At 38.2% G+C, this 17,738-nt stretch overlaps 1 protein-coding gene across 2 annotated transcripts in view; it reads left to right on the forward strand.

The window, feature by feature from the left end:
* The window catches only part of FAM53B (family with sequence similarity 53 member B), a 123,922-nt gene that overhangs the window by 38,951 nt on the left and 67,233 nt on the right, over nt 1-17,738 (forward strand). For both annotated transcript variants that reach the window (XM_026704935.2, XM_087932558.1), the window contains exons 4-5: nt 81-135; nt 15,781-16,559. In XM_026704935.2, the coding sequence (XP_026560720.1) occupies nt 81-135; nt 15,781-16,559 (834 nt within the window). The remainder of the gene's footprint in view (nt 1-80; nt 136-15,780; nt 16,560-17,738) is intronic.

Raw genomic sequence — 17,738 nt, forward strand, 5'->3', positions numbered from 1 at the left:
AGTGAAGATGTTACAATGCATGGCCTGGATTTCAGCATAATTCGTAAAAATGTGTGATTAGGTCTTATGTTTGTTTTCAGCACACTCCAAAGAAGATGAGTCAAGGATCCACACTCTTCTCATGTGGAATGATGGGTGAGTATTGCTGCCTCTTGCCACCCAACTCTGATATGATATGAATAAATATTACAAAGGAACAATTAGTATGGAGTTTGAAATAGATGTTCATTGCTTCGTTTTGAAGATTACGTTTCTCTTTCTTTTAAAAGCAAGCAAAAAAACCCCCATTTCCTAATTTTATATATGTTTCTCTTTGAACTTCATATGGTTAACTTCAGTTCTGCTTTATATTACATAACACAGCACTCAGCTGATATGTTTTCTGTGTAAATTTCCAACTGGCTGTTCTGCATGTCAAAAACTTTTGTGACCTTTGACGTATCACAAGTATTGTGGTATCTGATAAATCATCTATCTTCTCTCCAGTCTAAATCAGATAATTGGGATGATAGATAGAGAACATAGTCTATATATAAAACTGTTAATTGGCACATCTGGTACATTCAAACTTTGATCTTGTGGTTCTTAGTAATCAAATTTTATTTACTCATAGAATATGTAATAAAATTACTTATAATTCTTCACATATTCCAAGATTATTATTTTTTTGTGATGTGGGGTATTTCAAAGATATCCTTTGTTCTGAAACTGTTATTCCATCACTTATGCGTACTGTAATATATTAGGTCAAATAGAAAACCAATTCCTAGTCTTTAAAAGGTAGCAGAGCAGTCATTGTTTAACTAGTAGCCTTGTGCTGCTGCCAACAGTGAGATACTGTGCTGGCATCTAAACCACCATCCATTTGACTAGAGAAATATATTGAAATTTATGATGGTTTGAAGTGTTGCTGGTTGCTCTTGAAGGATAAGATGTTTTTTGAAAGTTTAGCCCTGTATTGTAGTCTTTTGTTTCTTATATGATTGAACTATGATTTCTAGTACTAATTAAAATGTTAGATAGACTTTGAAGCAAACTATTCTATCACAAAAACCGGTGCTTTCCCAGCAGAGCATCTGTTCCCCCCATTCATAGGCATTAACTTGATTAGAATTAATGGGATTGAACAATTTTATTGAGGGAGTCATTTTTCAAGATTTCCAGAAATGGAAGTTGCCTGAACAAAATGTATATGGTATATGTATTGGTTGGATGGAAGATGGTTTGTGCACTTGTCTTTAAAGACCTAGGTTTCAGGTTCAAGAAAAGAATAATAGTTCAAATATTAACAATACAGCCTAAAAAGGGTTAATAAGATCTTTCCAACCAAAAAGCTGTATCATGTTTGGAACTGTAGACCAACTTCTTTAGGGGGCACCCCATTGGGCAAGGCTTAGTTATGTTATTGCTGATCTTGTTTGCTACAATAACCTGTTTGCTATGATAACCTGTTTCTAACGCAAACTAATCTTCTTACTGACCATAGCTCCCCCTGTGCAATTGTCTTTGTTATGCCCAATCAAGAAGATCAAATCCAATTGGCACTATTTTTGTTTTCTTTGTAATTTTAGGCATTTTTCCCAGTACTTTTTATTTTGGCTTTTAACTGGCCCAGATTAACCAGCCAAGTCATTGTTGAAACTTGCTCAGATAGGTTCACTGCTGACTGCCGCAGTGAATTTCAAACTGCTAGGCTATTTCTGATTAGATAATTATGTTCTTGTTTGCACAGAAGATTGAGACAAATACATCCTTTCAACTTTGGTTTTGGATTAGAAACTGAAGAAATAAAGTGCCTTATGGGACTTCTTTGAAACAGGGCGGGAACTTGGCTAGCTTTCTTTCTTTCTTGGTCAAGAGAAGTAGGGTCTTTAGAACTAATTGTCCATTTGGCTTTCAGCAGATGCAGAAAATGTAGGCACTACTAAATCTGGTTAGTCCATTGAATAAACAGCGATGGTCTTGAAGACCATATTGTGTAAATTGAATAGTAGTTCGATAGGCCAACTTTTCTCAAACCCAAGGTCTCTCCCAATGTGCTAGAGTGCAACCACAGAGTTCTGGGGAAAGAACTGGGCTGAGGAAGTTTGAGACAGACTGCTGTCTACATCATTCTGCCTCTTAGGTTATAAACTGAAAAAAATTGAGAATGGTGACTCATGGTGAATTCTTACTGCATAAGCCATGGGAAAACTATTCTTTGATTCTGAAAGTCTTGCCAACTTGCCTGAAGGAGAAGCTAGGCAGGCCTGGCACTATAAAAAAAATCTTTGTCTTAGGAATACTGGTGCCTTTTTATAATATTCCTGTTTCATTCTCTCATGCTGTAGCTTTATTCAAAAATTACAAAAAACTATGTATCATACTTTCCATCTTTATTTACAATACATAAAGGCTTTTCTAAAATCTGAGCTAACAGAACAAATTTGCATTTAAATCATTAATAAAATGCTGTGGGATTTCCTATTTTTGAAAAAACTACTTCTTTTTAGGATTTATAATCAAGTCAATGCCTTGTGAATAGTGCTCTGCAGTCATTTACCTTTTAGGTTTACAGCAAGACAAATATTTTTTTCTATCTTTAATGTTTTAATATTTTTCCTTTCTCATTCACCACAATCATTGCTTGCAGCTGTTGTTGAAACATGATCATGGAGAGCAAGGAACAAATACAACATTGTATATTGTACTTTATATAGAAAGCGGTCTGTATAAATGGTCTATTTATATTATCTTTCTTATTGTCCTAGCTATATGTTAAATGAAAAAGATGCTGGGTATCTTTCAATCATATCTTTTTTTAATTTGAAAGAAAGCTTACTTGATGAGTTATAAGTTTGCATATGCTGCAACATTTAATATTTCACATAAATATCTCAAAAAGTGCTCAAAATGTGTATTGTGCTGCATTTTCAGTGAATGTTTAAACAGTCCACAACAGCCCACAATCCTTAAAAGTATTAAGAATATTTTTAGTTTTTAGATATGTTGAGGTAAATATTTGTTGGCTTCAAGAAAGTAAATTTTTTTCTGAGTCTTAGCTTTGCTGGAAAAGGATTAAGAAATGTATTGCTGCAAACTGAGCAAGAACAATTATACATATGTCTTGGGTTAGTAGCTCTTGACTCATGGACATGAGATATTTTTTTCCTTTTTTATTTTCCTCTGGTATCAATATTTCATCCAACCTTTCATAAAACTTACCAATGTAACTAGTTTGATGGTTTGGCAGTTACCCTTTTTTAATATTCATCTAATAAACGTTATTAGAAACCTGTTTAATAAACCGCCACTCAAATATGAAACCTGAAATTTCATTAAATATAATACTCAGAGTAACTAGCAGTCAATTGCAGCAAGAAAAGTTGCACTAGCGCTTGCAGTAGCTCCCCAGCTGTTTCTGAGGCAAATACCAACTTTTGAAAGAGCACCTCTATAAAGCAGCATGAGGAGGGCTAGAAGTTCTCATTTCTTGAGTCATTCTTTGCTTGAATGATTGATGCCTAGTTTAATGGGGTGGGGGAAAGCAAGACATCATTTCCAAATGGAAATTATGGGCTTATTTAGCTTTAGTTAGAGTACAGCCAATATCTGACTTAAATCTTTAACTGAATCATCTGAAAGAATGATTTCAAGGAAATGTGAGAAATAATCAGGAAAACTCATCAGTCCCATCTCAGTTGTGGGTTAAAATAGATCAGATCTGGACAAGAGGTGAATAATAGCATTTAGGAAAAAAATAGATTATCATAGAAATAAAAATACCTTGTGGAACTAAATAATTGCTAATTTGATGTTGCATAAAAGTAATGCTGATCTTAAAAACATTTAATCTCTTCGCTTATTGAAAAAGAGAAAAAATTAGTATGCAACATTTCATGAAATCCTGACTGTTTGAAATTAAAAAAGTAAAATAATAGAAGCACATTTAGTCAGAGAAGTTTTTCTTATATATTTGATGACATGTAGCTGGGATTTTCCTATCACTGTTTACCCATATTTACTTATTCAATTAATTTGTAAAGGTAAGACACTACAGTATAATGACATATATAATTTATATTTACATTTTATATTTTATGAGTTTTATAAGAAGATATATTCAGAATATTATATAGATATATTTATATTCAGAAGAAAATAAACAGTACTGCTAGATGCAGGTTAGTGGGGTGGGGAGAGAATGGGGATTTTGCAGTATCCTCCTGCTACGCCCACCAAGCCACACTATGCCCACCAAGCCATGCCCACACTATGCCCAAAATAGTAAACAATTTTGAATCCCACCACTGATGGACAGATGTAATCAGGAGAGGCAATCCCTCAGATAACTCAATCCTGTGTCATGTAGGACTTTAAAGGTCAAAAACAGCACCTTGCTTTGGACTCAGAAACAGATCCAATGCAGCTCGTGAAGCAGAGGTATAACATGTGTTCTTCTGGAAACATAACTGCCTGTGCTTCTGCATTTTGGACCAGATGAAGATTCCAGATACATTTCAAGGACATGTAGAGCCTGTTGCCCATGTGAAGCACATAACAGTAATACAACCAGAGGGTGACCAGGGCATGATTGACCATGAGTGATACTCCTTAATCTAGGAATGGGCCCAATTGGCATACAATATGAAGTTGAGCAAAGGTCCTCCTAGCCGTGACTGCCACCTGCTCTTCTTCGGTATAGATTCTTCAGTGATGGGTTTATTTTTTTTCCTTTAAATAATATGTTTTCTATTCGGTGAAAATTCAGAGCAGATGTTTTCCAGAACATTTATCCAACCACGCTTAGGCATGTTGGAAAAGATTTTCACAAAAGAAAAAAAGAAAGCAATTCTCTCCAAACATTTAGATTCATCAGGAAAAACAGCATTGGTAGCAGTTGAATAACAAAGGCCAACCAAAGATTATGCTCAACTACACAGAATATATGACAGTTAAAGTGTTCTTCAGTTTTATATCAATGAAGCACTTGTATTTCTGAAAAATTCCTGAAAGGATCCAAGTTTTTTGAGGGGGGATGGAACTATCTCTTTTAATTTTGATTTTCCCTGTATTTAGTTGTCTATTGGTAGAAATAGAGATAGATGGATCAACAAGTATTGCAGGCCCAATTGGCAAAAGAAAGCTTAGGACCATACTAGTTGGGAACATCTGGAAGAGGCCTTCATCTTGCAGTCAATAGACAGTGGCTAAAATGATGATGATGATGATGATGACGACGATTGGTAAGCAGTAGCAGTAGACAGGGAAGGTATAAAGAGAAGTTTGTAACTTGTTTTATTTTCCAAATATCTGATTACACAAGAAAATATAAGTTCTAAATTCCATTATAGGTCTTAGGTCCAACAACTGGAATGTGCTAGTTAGCCAGCATGTCTTCTAGTAGATATATAGGATATTATTTCTTGGAATTCCTGACCAGTATGACCTTTGACCCAACACATAGAAGAAGAGGTGGAGAAGCAGAAAGGCCGAGAGCTTGAATCAGAGTAGAGAGGTTGGAAAGGGGCAGCTAGAAGGCGAGACAGAGCAGAGCATGATTTATGATTGTGTGGTTTCCCTGGACTCCTCCTGGATTCCCCTGGATCTCTTTGAACTGTCTTCAATGTGCAGTAATCAGCTGGAGCTAAACTCTGGTTTGAGAGCCCAAGAGCCAGCTGCTGCAGCTCTGAATGATGGCATGGATTTTCTGAGGGAGGTGGAGATGACAGAAGAAACAAGCTTCACTGGCCTTTGTCAACAGCTGGGCCTACTCATGTGGTCACCAATGCTGTGGAGAGTGGCAGGCTGCCGTTGGGATTTTTTGAGGTTTAATTGGAGAATGGGAGCTTGGAACTGTATGAACTTCAGGAGACATCATAGGACCACACGGCTGCTACAATATCTAGTGCAGCATAGCAGGCCTTCTGGCTACTCCTCTGATTACTTTTTGCAGTGTTCTGTAATTTGGCCTGGGAAGGCTGCTCGGGGAATTCTGGGGCTGGAAGGGAAAGTTGGGTGAGAGGCAAGTGTGTGGTTGGCTGTGAGACCCTTTTTCTTAGGTTGGGCTCAAGGGATCATGTGAGATTGCTGCTACTGTATCAGCCTCCCTGCTATGTGGCAGCATCCCTACTCAGGCTCCTGGACCACACCATGGGGCTGATGGTGGAATTCCCCAGGCTTATAGTTCTGGGGGACGTCAATCTGCTATCCTTGAGGGTGGGCTCAGAGGTAGCCCAAGATTTCATGGAAACCATGAACTTCCATGGGCCTGTCCCAGGTCATCCAGATCCTGACTAGGAAAAAATGGTCAGACACCTGATTTGGTGTTCTTGTTGAAGCATGCCTGTGTGACCTGAAATTGGTGGACTTGTCCTTGGTCCTCCTGTCATGGTCGGATTACAGTCTGGTGGCAGTGAGTTTTTCAAGAGCTGTATACCCTGCCCCCGCAGGGAGGTAGGACCGATTAGATTGGTCCACCCCCATCAACTAATGGACCCTGATGGGTTCCAAAAGGAGCTGGGGGTTATAATTGCTATCCTGGTTCACTTCCTTCCTCTGAGGCTACTCTCAGTCAGTGTTGATAGAGGAGGAGAGATTCAGTCCTCACGCACTGCTTTGCAGGTACTGTTTCCACTCCTGTTCAACTGGGTGAATTCATCTATCACTATGGACTCAATATGCTGATGATACTAAGCTGTATGTCTCAGCTCATGGTGAGTTAAGTAATGCTGTGTCTTCCTTCTTGCAGTACCTGGAACTGTTAGGGGCTGGATGGGGAGCCAGCGGACTGAAACTAAACCCTGGCAAGACCAAGGGGTCTGGGTTTGGGGTTCTTTGGCCCAGGGAAAATTGCCACCTTTGGTCTTGAATGGGGTGGTATGACTCCAAACAGACCCTATGTGTAATCTGGGACTTGTGACTCCTGCTTGAAGAACAGATAGTGGTCGTCACCAAGAGGGCCTATGCGCAACTATGGGTTGTGCGCCAGTTACGTCCTTTCCTGGACCAACAATCCCTACTTATGCCCTAACTACTTCCTGTCTTGACTATTGCAACACACCCTACATGGGGCTGCCCTTGAAGAGCATCAGGAAGCTCTAGTTGGTGCAAAATGCAGTGGCTCGCATGGTTTTGTGCAGCCCTTGATGTGCACATGTATCACCTCTCCTGATTCTTTTATTAGTTTTATTGTTTTTTATATGAGATTTTTATATTTGTGCAAGCCGCTTTGAGTCACCATGTACAAATAGGCAGCAATATAAATTTTCTAAATATAAATAAGTTTTAGACTGGGAAGACTGGTGGGGGAATTTGGGAGTTGAAAACCATGCATATTCAAGCTGCCAAGACTGAAAAATACTATACTTGAGCTTTCACCTTTTCTTCTCCAATTACCAGTCAAGTTTCTGTGCTGTGGTGAGCATGGTTAATTTGAATTGGGCAGGGAGAAGCAGTTTAAGGTTTCCATTTTAAAAAGATTTGTAGTGCTGTGAATATCAAAGTTCCCATAACATTCTACCTCTTTAGAGTTGCTTCTCAGCAACTCCATTTGGCTCCATTTTTGGCAACTTTGAACAACTCAATTTAGTCATAAATAAAATGTAAAACACAAGATTACATTACAACTCCTATATTTGTTTTCAATTAAAGAATGAAAATATGAAGTATCACAATTACAAACTTTTTCTGTTTGAAAAGTAGGTAATTTTGGAAAAACTGTCCAAATGATTTCCATTTGCATGAAAGTTATACACAATACTGTGTGCTTTATAGGTACTTACACTCATGATTATTAAGTGAACCCAGCATATCTAATGGGTGGAAACCAAGCAAAAAGTCACAGATCTCAGTCATGTGGCCATGGGGCACTGTAACTAGTCACAAATGTGAACCAGTTGCAAAGTGCCTGAAATGTGATCATGTGACCACAGGCTGGTACGGCAATCATAACTTTGAGGACAGATTGTAAATAGCATTTTTAAAGTCTGTCATAACTTCAGACAATTGCTAAACAACGAGTTCAATCAATATCCTAATCAAGGAACTGCCAAACAAGCTAATAGTAAACAGCGCAACCAAAGAATCTCTAAAACCACTCGCACTAACACCAACAGGGCAAGCGCTAGAATATGAATTTGAGAGCAAACCTCATTCCTTACTAGCACTGATGATTACCTGGCTTGGGTAATGAAATGTCTGCAAGAAAGCAACTGGGCTACGAAAGTAACCAAGCTTAGAGAGCATCAAGGACCCCTCATTTCAACCCTGAGCCAGAAATATTCTCCTTTATTGGACTAGTCATTGTTGAGGACTGCTTGTATTCTAAAAAGATAAAAATTATGCTCTTATTCCTTTTGGTTGCTAACGCACTACTGAGATGTCTTTTCTTATTTTTAAATGCACCAAACAAGAAAGAAATCCTTGTATTTTAGACATCTTTTACTGCTGCAGCTCAACATATTCCTTAGTGAGATGCTGCTTGTTGTAAATAAATAGAAGGAACAATGTGAAGGCCACTGGTTTCCATCATGTATGCTATTGACATGATGTAAATTAATGCTTGATGAATTGGATGCCAGTGCTCAACAGATGTGAGATAAAACATAGGCTAAAAATACCCTCATTTTTATATGCCATGCTCAAAAGCATACCCATATTTCAAAACATTTAAAGCCCATAATTATGTGATATACTGCCGTAAATTATTTCTGTAAGTTCTTATAAAGATGATGATCATGGAGGAGAACAGTACAGAAGGATAAATCATTATGCTTTTAACTTATTTTTGTGTCTTCAGCAAACATAATTCATAAGGTTTATAGTGTATTTACCCAAAGGAAGCACTTGAAATGACTGAAACAATTATGGATGTTTTTACTAGTTTATCAAATTTCTAAACCACCCATCTCACCTAAATAACTCTGGGCAGTTTATCGTAACAAACAATTGTGTAAAAAGCATAAATTAGAAAACAGAATTAAGAACAAAGTTAAAAATTAACATGTTAAGTTAAAGAAGTGGAGGGAGCACTCTCAATCCACCAACCATCTCATGGCTGCATAGCACTTGTAGAGCCCTATGTTAATTAGCAGAACAGGTCTTCACACTATTCTGGAAGACTAGCAAGCCTCATCTCCAAAAGGTACAACGTTCCAAAGATTTCCCTGTTTCTTTTTCTTCTTGTTCAGCTTTGCTTAGTTTTAGTTTTAAGCTTGCTCCCATTTAAGATAATATTTGTATAACAGAAAAATTGCATGGTTCTTAGTCTATTGCCACCAAGATGACAGTTTTCTTATCTTCTATAAGTTTGTATATGAACCTGCTGGGAGCATTAACATTCAGAATTTTAAGAATCTCACCGGTGTATTAATATTTATATTTACTTTAGTTGACTAATGTTGGTGCTCAGTCTAAAGAAGACAGGCATTCCATTGGTGAGAAGTTGTTTTTAATTGGGGGATCAGTTCATTGTAGATATGATTGCATAGCACTTGTGCCCAGCTTCAGCTTATATACCAGTTATTCTCCTTTTTTGGAGAAGCTAGAGCTAGCATTAATTGTCCATGCTTTCATATATACTGTATTTTTTGGACTATAAGACGCACTCCCCCCCCCTCAAGTGGGTGGAAATGTCTGTGCATTCTTATAGAGCGAATATGGGCCCATTTTTGGCCTCACACAACCTCCACATGTCCCTTTTTTGCCCTCCCAAAGCCTCAGTACATCCCATTTTCAGCCTCCCTGGTGTCCAGAAGTACTCTGCAGGCCAAAATGTGCCCGATTTTGGCCTCGCAAAGCCTCTGCGAGTCCCATTTTGGCTCTCCCCGTCATTGGGAAGGCCAAAAACAGGACCCACAGAGGCCTCTGGAGGCTTGCTGCAGAGTGCTTCTGGATGCTGGAGAGGGCAAAAACGGGATGCGCAGGGCAAAAAAACCAATTTTTTTCTTATTTTCCTTTAAACCAAGGTGCATCTTATAGTCCAGTGCATTTTATAGTCTGAAAAATACGGTAATTGCTGCAATTCACCCTCGAAGCATGTTTAGAACTTGGGCTAGTGCAAAATGCAATCATTGGTTTGCTTTTTAGCTCTTGCTTTGTTATATTATAAGCTTATCTTGTCTTCATTTTACGGGCTAACAGTTGTTTTCACACAGTTCAAAATGCTGGGTTTTTTTATCTTATATTTTCGTACTTCTTAAAAATATCCTTGGCTTTCTAAAGCTTACAAAACATGGTGTGTATATTCATAAATAAAATCAGTGCAATTCAGTGATGCAGTTATGCCAGCTTATTGTACAGAGGGATGACTTAAAAAGAGAACATAGAATTAAATAAATGAAGAAACCTCTTTTCCTGTTGGCAGAGGTTGGCAGAGGTTGGGATAGTTCAGAGACTGCATTATCAAAGCTTTCCATTCTGTGGGTAGAATGGCCTTGTTCAAGTTTTAACTTGTAAATCATCTTCCAGGTACTTACTGGGTTGAAAGGTGACTCAGAAATTATTTTGTGAACAAATAAGATATAAATAAGGCTCCAGGATCCTGTTATTATTGGCCATAGCTAGTATGAGATTTTTGCTTATCGTTTAAAGAGGAAAATGGAGGGTCTGATGTAAGCAGGATGAACTAGTTTAAATCAACATGACTAATGAATGAAATAAAATACCAAAGGAGAAGGCCAAATAAAATAATGAAATACACTGCTCAAAAAAATAAAGGGAACACTTAAACAACATAATGTAACTCCAAGTCAGTCACACTTCTATGAAATCAAACGGTCCACTTAGGTAGCAACACTGATTGACAATCAATTTCACATGCTGTTGTGCAAATGGAATAGACAACAGGTAGAAAGCATAGGCAGGAAGCAAGACATCCCCAATAAAGGAGTGGTTCTGCAGGTGGTGACCACAGACCACTTCTCGGTTCCTATGCTTTCTGGCTGATGGTTTGGTCACTTTTGAATGCTGGTGGTGCTTTTACTCTAGTGGTAGCATGAGACGGAGTCTACAACTCACACAAGTGGTCAGATAGTGCAGCTCATCTAGGATGGCACATCAATGTGAGCTGTGACAAGAAGGTTTGCTGTGTCTGTCAGCGTAGTGTCCAGAGCATGGAGGCGCTACCAGGAGACAGGCCAGTACATCAGGACACATGGAGGAGGCCGTAGGAGGGCAACAACCCAGCATCAGGATCGCTACCTCCACCTTTGTGCAAGGAGGGACAGGAGGAGCACTGCCAGAGCCCTGCAAAATGACCTCCAGCGGGCCACAAATGTGCATGTGGCTGCTCAAACGGTCAGGAACAGACTCCATGAGGGTGGTATGAGGGCCTGACATCCACAGGTGGGGGTTGTGCTTACAGCCCAACACCGTGCAGGACGTTTGGCATTTGCCAGAGAACACCAAGATTGGCAAATTTGCCACTGGCACCCTATGCTCTTCACAGATGAAAGCAGGTTCACACTGAGCACATCTGACAGCCGTGACAGGGTCTGGAGACGCATGGAGAACGTTCTGCTGCCTGCAACATCCTCCAGCATGACCGGTTTGGTAGTGGGTCAGTAATGGTGTGGGGTGGCATTTCTTTAGGGGGCCGCACAGCCCTCCATGTGCTCGCCAGAGGTAGCCTGACTGCCATTAGGTACCGAGATGAGATCCTCAGACCGCTTGTGAGACCATATGCTGGTGTGGTTGGCCCTGGGTCCCTCCTAATGCACGACAACGCGAGACCTCATGTGGCTGGAGTGTGTCAGCAGTTCCTGCAAGACGAAGGCATTGATGCTATGGACTGGTCCTCCTGTTCCCCAGACCTGAATCCAATTGAGCACATCTGGGACATCATGTCTTGCTCCATCCACCAACACCACGTTGCACCACAGACTGTCCAGGAGTTGGGGGATGCTTTAGTCCAGGTGTGGGAGGAGACCATCCACCACCTCATCAGGAGCATGCCCAGGTGTAGTAGGGAGGTCATACAGGCATGTGGAGGCCACACACACTACTGAGCCTCATTTTGACTTGTTTTAAGGACATCACATCAAAGTTGGATCAGCCTATAATGTTTTATTCCACTTTTAATTTTGAGTGTAACTCCAAATCCAGACCTCCATGGGTTGCTAAATTTGATTTCCATTGATAATTTTTGTGTGATTTTGTTGTCAGCACATTCAACTATGTAATGAACAAAGTATTTAATGAGAATATTTCATTCATTCAGATCTAGGATGTCTTATTTTTGTGTGCCCTTTATTTTTTTGAGCAGGGCACATTCTAGTTTCCCATATTAAAGGGAGATAATATATATTTTAACCATTATATATAATGGTTTCCATTAACTTTTATAGTTTTATAAAGATTTTATAGTTTTTATAGATGACATGTAATTTTAATTGTTGAACATGACAACTAGTCTTTGATGCACAAGCACCATTGGGACCACAACTCCAGTCACTAAGGAATGTAATGAGTCATGGCTAATTTTACAGTTTTATTTACTGGGGTCTTTATTTGAATCATGTGATAGTTAAGCAAATCCACCTTCTTCCCCCACTTTGACTTTGTCTGTTGGAAACCCCTTGAGAATGTTTCACATGACCCTGGGATGCTGCAACCAATGTAAATACATTCTGGTTGCAAGGTGCTCAAATTGCAATCATATCACTAGAAGGACTCTGCAACCTTTGTAAATGCGAGGACCACTTGTAAGTCACTTTTTTTCAGCACATTGTAACTTATTTATTTATTAAACAAATTTATACAGCTACCCAAATCACACAGAGGCGATTCATGATTCCTTGTAAATGTGAAATATGCTGGCTGTAAATTTCATTTTTTTATTTTTTTTAAAAATAAATCTTTTGGGACTGTCTAACTACAGATGCATTAATGTATTATTTGCTGATTTCTGAACTAATTGGAAAGTACCACAATAAATGTATTTCAGATTAAGTTTTCATGTATTTTGTTGATCTAATGTATTTGAAGAGCTGTTTTGTAGTTCCACATTGTCCTAATTCCAGAAGACAGTTATGACCTAGTAATATAGTCAGTTCCTGAAGTAAGATAAATCAAGTTATAAATTATTTTACTCTACCCTCCATTAGTTGCTTAGCTAATGTTCTAACTTCACGCCACTGCTGTTTGCAAAGTCATTTTCAGCTGCAGTATGTTTTAGACAATTTACATTATCCAATAGTTTTTTTAAGCTAAATGCTTATTTTAAAAATCATCTAGTTTTCCTCCAGTAGGAGTTTAACTTCTGAATCTTACAGTGGGCTTATATTATTAAGTCCACTATAATCTATCTTTTTATTTGACTGTTTAGTCATTAATTCTAACCAAGATTTGACATTAGTTCTCTATCACTGATTTTTCTTTCAGACTGTTCAGAGAATGACTGATTATTTTCTTCCAATATAAGGATCAATTGAAAATCACCAAGAAATATCATTGTTGTAAAAGTATCCACAGTTCTGTAGAAAGTACATCATGCTCAAAGAATGCTGTTTCGATTTTGTTCCCTTTAAATACATTATGTCATATTTTTTATTTTCATATTGAGGGAGTCTTCGATCATTTTTTTAACTATGTGTAGATGTGATTGTGTGAATAATATCTATTACTTCATGGCAACAGACTGATTTAGTTCAGAAAAGAAGGCAATAGAGATAAATATATCATATTTATATAGCTGCCCATCTTAGAACAACTCAATGCAGTTTACAACCAATAAGATATAAAACACTATAAACATCATAGGAACCAGATACTCCCATAAATCATTATTTGATTAGTCTATATAGCCATGGGATTGATCACTGCAGACATGTTATTCGGGTTACCATTGTTTTGCTCCAGGTACTGACCCTGAGGGCCTAGGACCTCAAGCTAATTGTGGGTGTATTTAAAAATTTAAAATTGTTTAGCTATCTGCATTTATACACATGTGTTTTACCAACTTTCTAGTACATAATTATTAAAATAATTATGTCAGCAAATAATCCAGGAACTGTAGTCTACGTAAGGTTTCAGAACAAAACATATAAGCAATGGTTTTAAAGGTCGGCCAATACCAAGCATAGAAACTTTTTCCATATTTGATGTCCATATTTTATGCCTTTGAGAAAAAGATTAAAGAAGAAAGCATGGGATGAGCATATCAAGATTATAGGAAAGGACTCCAGAGTTCTGTGTTGTTGCCTGATTATGAGGGGGAATTATTAAAAAATGGAGACCTTGTGGATAGTGATGCAATTTGAGTATGATTGCACACGCACTGTGAACTGCTCCTGAACAACAAAGAAAGGGGAAAAATATTATTTCCTCTCGCATACAATACTAACAGAGTAATTTTTTTTCCTGTCCTTTGTATTGTTGCCATCTATTGCTTTGCAGGTTTTTCTCCTAATAAATATTCATAATACACACACACACATCACTAAGAACAGAATTTCCCCTTACTAAAACCTTCATCCCTCAAGACTTTGAAACAGAATCCACCCTATGTACACCCCCGTGTCATTCTGTTTAAATAGTCCTTTCATTCATCCAAATTGTTAGGATACCGAGCTGCTTTGGAGCACAATTAAATTTGCACTCCAGCGCTTTGAGATTGATTGTAAACCTTAATAATGTATGGGCTTAAAAATGTTCTTAGTGCTATAATCCCCAGTATTTTTGCTTCATGCTGAATAAGATATTAAATGGCCATTCAGATATGGCTATATTGCATGCCTAAGCAGTTTTGTTTCCAACCTTCTGATTTCCTTTGTCTCTTAGAAGAGAGAAAAAAGTAGAAGAAATAAACCACCACTCCTGATAATAGTACAGAATCTGTTGCTTTTCTCTGCTGCTGTTCTCATGGTTTGTTTCTTAACAAAGCTACTCTCAGCTGAATTTAAGTCAAAACTTTAATAACTGCCAACCGCAGCAGATGTAGGTGAGATGTTGAAATGAATCAGTAGCCTATGGCAGCTTACAATGGAGCTATAATTCTAGATGGTTTTGTTTTTATCCAAAAGTCTGAAGTATTTCTCAGGGGAGGGAGGATTCCACATATTCAGGATTTTTCTGCTCTCTGACCCATATTCTATCAACACAATAATGAATCTTTAAGATCACAATGATCTTAAAAGAGTTCCTGGATTGGCCATAGCATGAACTGGTTGGGATCCATGGCCGTATATATTTAAGGTGAATGTTTTTTTCCCCAATGGAAATTCCCCCCACCCCCCCTTAAATTCAAGTGTTGAGTATGAACAAAACGTAAGGAGAGATGGAAGCCTCTGGACACACCCTTCTTTGCTGCTCTTTTTATAGTGACATTTGAACAAAAATTTTTTTCCCAATAATTAATAGGTATCCTGTCCATTCCAACACTGTTTATCTTCAGTGGTTGCTGAAAGACTAGTGGATGGTAGTCACAGCTCAGGTAGCTAGATTCTATGCAGCAGCACTAAAGATTTTCCAGAACCTGTTGAATAATCCATTATTACTTTTATATAATTAATGCACTAAATCTTTTGATATCATCCCATTGTACTTTATTACCTAATAAGTATACGCCTTCACAATTTAAAGCGTAATATTACATTATAGCTTAGGCCGTGCTCTTTTTTATAACAGACAGATAGGCTGTCTGTTATAAATTATGATTTCAACATAGATTTTATTTGTTGTGTGTTGTTTTATTCTAGAACTTCTGACTAGATATTCTTTGAGCATTTTTAATTGTACCTGACTTTGTAATAAATACTTGACTGATTGATGATTGTATATTATTTTATCCTTTAAAACTAGAAAATCACAGATGGAGAGACCTCAACAGGAAATATACCCTTCAGGTCGAACAGCCAAGTGCCAATATTTGGGACTGCTTGCCTGACAAAAGTGATGAAAGCTCCTTATGGCAGAGAGAGCCAGCTAACGCATGCTCAGTAACCAACTTGATCAAGGATCTCAGCCTTAGTGACCGCAATGGCAACCCTTCAGCACCTCCCAGCAAACGTCAGTGCCGATCACTCTCTTTTTCCGATGAGATGTCTAGTTGCCGGGCTTCATGGAGGCCCATAGGATCAAAGGTCTGGACTCCTGTAGAAAAGAGACGCTGCTACAGCGGGGGTAGTGTGCAGCGTTACTCCAATGGATTCACAACCATGCAGAGAAGTTCAAGCTTTAGCCTTCCTTCCAGGTCAAGTACTCTCTCCTCATCATATGACCAGATGGGATTTAGCAATAGATTTGGGTGTCAGCCATGCCAAGGAATGCGAAAGTCAGCCACTTATGGACAAACAAGTGATATTTGGGGTAATGATCCTAGCTCTTCTGAGAGTGGCAGGATTGACATCCAGCGATCTCTCTCTTGTTCCCATGATCAAATTTCCTTTTCGGAATATTGTCTGCCCTCAGCAAATAGCACACCTGCCTCGACACCAGAGTTGACAAGGCGCTCCAATGGGCTTTCTCGAAGTCGGTCTCAACCATGTGTCCTAAATGACAAGAAAGTTGGAATTAAGCGAAGACGACCTGAAGAGGTAAAGGAACAAAGACCTTCATTGGACCTTGTCAAAATGACACAGGTAAGAATTGATTATCTCACACTACGAGGAGAATGGTCAAACCTGATATTTATAAAACAATACTAAGCGGTTTCTTTATGCATAGAGGTCTGCACTGTTTTGACACTGAGCGATAAAACTCAGAAAGCCGAATAGTTTGTTTATCTAGTTCTAGTTCTTTACCTAATTCCATATCTCCTTTCTTTGCATAGGTCAAAATTCATGGCTACTGTAATTAATATTTCCTCTAATTCCCCTGCGTTTGAAGACTATTTTCATTTTTATTCTGAACAATGTTCTTCCAAAGCTTACATTTTGAAAACTTAATTCCCTTTATAATGTAACTTTCAAATAAATTTGGCGTTTCTTACAATTCAGCCATTATTGAAATTGAGCTGTTTTCCTCTAGGAAGAAAGATATTGGCAATGTTTTTTGACCTTATATAATTAACTGTTGAAGAGGTGCTTATATAATGTGAAAACTGGAGGAAACCTCAAAGGCACTGGTGTTCACCTATTTTCTGTTTTGAATTCTCTAAACTGGGGAGTTCATTGTCTAATGAGCTTTGACTTCAGAGTCACAACATCTGTAATTTTCCACTTCGTTGTTGCTCTTCTCTTGAAGCAGCAGTACTTTCCTGTTCACTCAGGAATCCAAAGAGCTGAGCAGATAAGCGATCTGAACTATATATCAGAGGATGTGACACCCATACATTTTTACTTTCAGAACATACTTGCAAAAAAAAATAGTTTTAAAAAAGTGTGTGCTGCCTAACCGAGCTGCAAGAACTCTTAAAGTAAAGAACCCATAAAGCATGCCAAGTCCCTTTTATTATTTTATCTAATAACTAAAGTGCTATGATTCAGCAATTCTGTTATCATTAATTTTATAAACTTATGCTACTTAATAAAATATCAGCACTTCTATATAATCCAGAGATAAATCAGGCTTGAACAGTAGCTTGTGTGTTAATTTTGCTTTTGTATCAGAACTCCAATTTTGCTACTATGACATGTCTATTCTCTGGTCCCCATAGCCAGATTAATAAAACGGCCCAATTCAAACAATGTGGGCAGCAAGCTAATAACAAAATAAACCACACATACAAACATATATAACCAGGGGTGGGATTCTACCAGTTCTCACCTATTCGCTAGAACCGGTTGTTAACATCCTAAGCAGTTCGGACAACCGCTTGT

The sequence above is a fragment of the Pseudonaja textilis genome, chromosome 4 (assembly GCF_049901715.1).
Source record: "Pseudonaja textilis isolate UNSWEBS1 chromosome 4, rPseTex1.2, whole genome shotgun sequence".
Taxonomy (NCBI): domain Eukaryota; kingdom Metazoa; phylum Chordata; class Lepidosauria; order Squamata; family Elapidae; genus Pseudonaja; species Pseudonaja textilis.